The sequence below is a fragment of the Pteronotus mesoamericanus genome, unplaced genomic scaffold (assembly GCF_021234165.1).
Source record: "Pteronotus mesoamericanus isolate MK-2021 breed Mesoamerican mustached bat unplaced genomic scaffold, CSHL_Meso_final contig_204, whole genome shotgun sequence".
Lineage (NCBI taxonomy): Eukaryota > Metazoa > Chordata > Mammalia > Chiroptera > Mormoopidae > Pteronotus > Pteronotus mesoamericanus.
Window position 1 is genome coordinate 525393 of NW_026555088.1, and position 5548 is coordinate 530940.

Consider the following 5548-nt stretch of genomic DNA (forward strand, 5'->3'; position numbering starts at 1 on the left):
GGCTCTTTGAAGTGTCCTGGCAGCACACAGCTGGGACGGGGGACAGAGCCAGGCCGTGTGGTGCCCGGGCCGCTGTGCCAAGCCGGCCGCTTCTGCCGGCTGCCACGGGGGAGCCAAGCTGCTCAGTCCGCGACACGGGGCAGGGCCCGTGGTGGCAGTTTGAGGGGTGGGAAAGCCCTGAACCTCCACAAAGCTACACCCTTGGGTGACAGGGTCCTGGACAGAGGAGCGCGGAACCCGGCTGGGTCTGGGGACCGAGGGCGGGCAGCCCTGGAGTCCCCGTCCGCCCAGGGGAGCAGCGTGACCCAGTAGAGCCCAAGGCCCCTGCAGGCCTGGCTGCGGGGGGCGGGGGGCAGCTGCCCTGCTGATTGGCCGGGTGCCCCGGAGCTCTGTGAGGTCAGCGGGCTTCCGGGCCGGGGCAGGGCAATGGCGGACATGCTGCCAACTGCCGCTCTGCTGCTCTTGGCGGCGTCTGTGGTCGCCAGAGATAACAGCACGTGTGAGTAAGTGTCCGGGACCGCGGAGGGGATGCAGTGCCTTCCGAAGAGCAGACTGGACGGCCTCTGTCCGGAGCCCGAGGGAAAGCCACGCCCGGGCCTGGGACCTGCAGCAGGTCGCACGGCTCCTGCGACCCCGCTGCCCCCCTCAGACCCTGCCTGCCCCCCGCACCCTCAGGCCCAGGGCCCCGGCCCGGCTGTCCACGCAGCCTCCTGAGACCGAGCCCGCTCTGAGCGGGTGGCTGGCCGGTCCTTGCGCCCTGCCTACGCCCCGAGGTCTCCCTGCCTTCCCACAGGCAGGGCTCGCCCACCGGGGGCTGCCCCCAAAGATCCCCGGGCACCGTCCTGCTGTGGCTGCAGGGCCTGCAGGCCCCTCAGACGCCACAGCGCCTCTCACCTGAGCCACGGCTCCCAGCACCTCTGCCCCTGCGCCCCGCTGCCTCCCCGCCCCTGCGGCCCTTCTCTCCCCGTGGCTGTGCAGGCCAACCCGCAGCCCAGGGCTGCCTCCCAAGGCCTCAGGCCCTGCCGCCCTGCATGCATGTTGGCGTCCCCTCCCCATCTCCCCAGCTGCCTGTGGCCCCTCTTTCCCCACCTGTGACCCCACCCGCAGGGCCCTGGACGTCCCGCCGCTCACCCGCCCTGGAGGCAGCGGCTTCCTGCCTCGTCGCAGCCCCACAGCACGGCCCGCGCTCACGTTCCCCCAGCTTCCCACCTCGCCAGCCCCGCATCCCTGCCCTCCGCGGAGGCGCGAGGACGGGCTGTGCCCGCTCTCGGTCTGATCCGTGCCCGCCGTGTCTCCCCAGTGGCCCCTGTGGGGTGCCCTTCAGGCAGGGGAGCTCGCGCATCGTCGGAGGCAAGGCCGCCGCGCCCGGCGCCTGGCCCTGGATGGTCAGCCTGCAGGTCTTCACCTACCACGACAGCCGGCGGTACCACGCCTGCGGGGGCACCTTGCTGAACGCCCAGTGGGTGCTCACCGCCGCTCACTGCTTCAGGATCAAAAAGTATGTGTGGGGACGTGCAGGGGTTGGGGGGGCCTTCGAAGGCCTCTGGTCAGGGACATCCTCCAGTGTCCCTGGGGCTCTGGGCCTGGCGGCAACGAGACCGCGGGCGTGTGGCCCCTGACCCTCTAGGGGAGGCTCTGAGGGTCGCGCCCGCAGCCGGGGCACAGGGACAGCGACCTGGCTCCCCTGTGCCCGCAGAAAAGCCTATGATTGGAGGCTGGTTTTCGGAGCGAGGGAAATCCAGTATGGCAGCAATCAGCCAGTGAAGCCGCCTCTCCAGGAGAGACTTGTCGAGAAAATCGTCCTTCACGAGAGGTACTCGCCGGTCTCGGAGGCCAACGACATCGCGCTCCTGAAGATCACCACTCCCGTCGTCTGCGGGCCGCTCATCAGGCCAGGCTGCCTGCCCCACTTCACGGCAGGCCCACCCCGACCGTCCCAGAGCTGCTGGGTGATCGGCTGGGGGTTCTTATGGGAGAACAGTGAGTATGGGAGGGGCTCCCAGGGGCACTGCGGGGCGTTCCCGTGGTGGACGTTGGGGTGAAACAGGGATGTTGATGCCTGGCGGAGCCCCTGTCCTCCGCATGGGGCCTGGGCGGCCCCCACACTGCCCCCTCCAGCCGGAGAAGCTGCGGGCGGGAGCCCAGGCCGGGCCACAGCCACGCCCGGTGAAGGCGGCGCGGTGGGCACCGGGGTGACCTTGCACTTTGAGAGTGGGGTCCAGGCTGCCTGTCCTCGGGGCCCGGGGCCCGGGTGTGGCATTCTGGCCCTGGGAGGAAGGCTCTGGACAGGGCGCGGTAGCGGCAGGCCGGGCCTCCGCCCCTCCGGGCCTCGTCCCCGCTTGGGAGTGGCAGCGCCTGAGCGCAGCCCCGCCCCGGTCCGCCACAGCCCCACACCCACCCGCCCACCGGGGCCGCTCCAGGGCTGGTCGGGGACACGGGGGCGGGCGGCGTGGTTTCTGGGGCCACAGGGCAGCAGGGCCGGGCCAGCAGCGCAGGCCCGAGTCGTGGCGGTCCCTGCGCAGGCGGCCGGCCGCGCGAGTTGTCACCCAGTCACGTCAGGGATGCGAGCGAGTGGTTGACAGTAACAGCTCTCAGCGTCTCCTGTTACTGGATAGCAGAAAATTTAGGCTTCCGAATTCAAGGCAGTTCCGTCGTGTGGGGCTTGAAACGCCGCCTTTTTTGGTAGCCCCCCGGCCAGCCCCTAAGCCAGCCGTTCGGGGGCTGCTTCCTACTCCCCCCTGCCCCGCCCCAGGCTTGCTCTCAGTCTCCAGCAGGGCGGCCGCCTGGCCCCCGGGAAGGGACCCCCGCTGGCGCCTGTGGCCCCTCTTTCCCCCACCTGTGACCACACCCGCAGGACCATGGACGTCACACCCTTAACAGCGAAGCCCTGTCGCCCTGATGACCCTCGGGCCCGGCTGCTGGTCCACGCCTCCTTGTCACCCCACCTCCAGGGCAGGGCACGCAGGGCGAGGGGTGGGAGGCTGAAGGCCCTGGAAGCCGGCCGTGCCTCTGCTGCGTGCGGCCCTGGCCAGGCCCCCGCGGGGCCCCGGAGACTGTTCACGCCGCACCCCTGCACCAGGCCCGGAGAGAGCGTCCGGGCAGCCTGGGGTCCTGCTCATGGGGGCGGAGTCCTGGCCAGGAGAGCGGGGAGGGTGCCCTCCGGCCGGACCCTGGGCTTGGTCCTCGAGGGGAACGCCTGGGTCTGACCCAAGCCACAGTGGAGCCCAGTGTGACCTGGAGGGGGGAACCCCAGCCCCCGATGGGGGAGGGGCAGGGAGGTCGCGGTGGCTGCGGGGACTCAGATGACACCTGTGTGGCCCGTTGTGCTCAGCACGTCTGCTTATAAGCGTTGCTCTGACCGGCAGCCGCCGTGACCCACCAGCTACGCTCACACAGCCCCTCCAGCTCTGCCGGCGGCGTGCCTGTGATCCGGCCCCCTGGCCTGCCCTGCTCTGCCCCCCGCCGCCCAGCCACGTGGCGGGGCACAGCGGGGCTCCCCCGCGGCCCTCCGTCCGCGTCCAGCTCGCCCTCTGTCCTCCCCGCCTCTCGCCTGTGTGCAGAAGGGCAGGCCAGGGCCTCTGCCTCTCCAGGGCCTTAGGTTTGAACAGAGCGTTGCTGATGAGGAGGGTTCAGTGGAGGGAGGAGGCGGGGCTTTCGCAGACGTGTGGGAGTCTCCCGCTCACCAGCGACTCGCCTGCCGCAGCCCGCAAGATGTCGCCCGTGCTGCAGGAGGCCCGCGTGGACATCATCGACCTCAGCCTCTGCAACTCGTCCATGTGGTACAAAGGGCGCGTGTACTCCACCAGCGTGTGCGCGGGGTACCCTGAGGGCTTCGTCGACACCTGCCAGGTAAGGGGCCCTGTGCGCCCCTCTTTCTTGGATCCCTCAGCTCCATGCGCTCCAGGGCCCTGCTCTGGTGACCCTTTTCCTGGTCCTGTATCTACAGCCCCAGTGAACATGGGAGGTGACACCCATCAGACGCCCCTACGAAGGACCAGTCACCACGTGCAGCCTCCCTCTCGCCCTCACACAGAGAGCACATCACCCAAGCACCACCCCGAACCTTCAGACCCACGTGCACACACGTGCTCGTGTGTGCCCATGAAGCCACACGCCGGGACGTGTGGGCTCCTCCTCTTCCCTCCTCACCTCAAGGAAACCCATGACTCCCGCACCTTCCCATCCCGGCCCGCCCCTCACCACACGTCCATGTTCCTGGGGGCAGGGAGAGCGGCTTCACGGAGAGTGTGTCCTGTGTCCTCTTGGCAGGGGGACAGCGGCGGGCCTCTCATGTGCCGAAGAAGTGCAGAAGACCCCTATGTGGTCGTCGGAATCACGAGCTGGGGGGTGGGCTGTGCCCGAGCTAAGCGCCCCGGAATCTACACGGCCACCTGGCCCTACCTGAACTGGATTGCTTCCAAGATCGGGTCCAAGGCCTTGGAGCTGCTTCAGCCGGGCACCCCTCCCCCACCCCCTCCCACCACAACCCCCACTACACTCTCCACCTTCCGCCCTTCCGTCCGCCCTCCGTGGTACTTCCAATACCCTTCCCAGGCACCACCCTTTCGACCACCTGCATCCCAGCCCCTGCTCCGACCCCTGCCCCCCGCGCCACGCCCACCCCCGCCTCCACCCCCGCCTCCCCCTCCGCCTCCCCCTCCGCCTCCACCCCCACCTTCTGCTAAACCTACCGAAGCCCCTTCTTTCGCCAAACGGTTGCAGCAGCTCATAGAGACCCTGAAGGGGAAGACCGTTTCTAACGAAAGAAGCAGTGAAGATGTGGAGGCCACAGACTTCCCGGAGCTGACCCCGCTCTCAGCAGACACAGTGACCCCTTCGCTCCTGAAAGGAAAAGGAAAAGATGAAATAAATAAATAGGTAATTCTGTAATAAGAGGTGTTTTCTGGACTTCTTATCTGCCTCCCCTCAACTCGACCGAAACCCACATCAACTCTACCTCCCTCCTTCAGCTGCCAACAGATGGAATGCTGTGCAATGTACAGCATAGATGAAGTCAGTTGTGTTTTTTAAACCTTGATTTTTTTAAAAAAAGACTTTATTTATTTTTAGAGAGAGGAGAAAGGAGGGAGAAAGAGAGGGAGAGAAACATCGATGTGTGGTTGCCTCTCGCGCGCCCCCTGCTGGGGACCGGGCCTCAACCCAGGCCTGTGCCCCGACTGGGAGTCGAACCAGTGACCCTTTGGTTCCCAGGCCGGTGCGCAGTCCACTGAGCTGCAGCAGCCAGGACTTAAGTCTTGAGTTTTGAAATGAACAAGCTGGCCTGGACGTGGGGGCCAGGTCTGGTCCTCATTTCACACAGGGCCTGTGCTCCTCAAATTGGTGGAGGTGGCTCTGAAGCAGCTCCTGTGGGGGGACTGGCTGGGTGGGCGTGTGGGGCCGCCCCCAGGGGAGATGCCGTCCCGCGGTATGAAGAGAGGACCCGCGGGAGGACCGTGTGTGGAGGGCGGGGACCCTGGAACGCGGAGGGGGTGGGCAACGGGGCGGCCGAGCAGTGACTGGTGACCACCCCGCACAGCTTGGCTTTTGG

The 5548-nt window shown here is 67.6% G+C and overlaps 1 protein-coding gene across 1 annotated transcript; it reads left to right on the plus strand.

Annotated features, from left to right (window-relative positions):
- The first annotated feature begins 426 nt into the window (after positions 1-426).
- ACR (acrosin) lies at positions 427-4878 on the plus strand. Its single transcript, XM_054570482.1, has 5 exons — positions 427-503; positions 1301-1498; positions 1697-1980; positions 3704-3849; positions 4270-4878. The coding sequence occupies exons 1-5, from the start codon at positions 427-429 to the stop codon at positions 4876-4878; spliced, it is 1314 nt and encodes a 437-aa protein (XP_054426457.1).
- The last annotated feature ends 670 nt before the right edge of the window (positions 4879-5548 follow it).

What these genes read in the sequence shown, in the direction of transcription:
- ACR (XM_054570482.1), top strand. Translation starts at nt 427, where the DNA reads ATGGCGGACATGCTGCCAACTGCCGCTCTGCTGCTCTTGGCGGCGTCT. An exon ending in CACTGCTTCAGGATCAAAAA is followed by an intron (nt 1,499 to 1,696) that starts GTATGTGTGGGG and finishes CTGTGCCCGCAG; the next exon opens with AAAAGCCTATGATTGGAGGC. An exon ending in GGGGTTCTTATGGGAGAACA is followed by an intron (nt 1,981 to 3,703) that starts GTGAGTATGGGA and finishes CGCCTGCCGCAG; the next exon opens with CCCGCAAGATGTCGCCCGTG.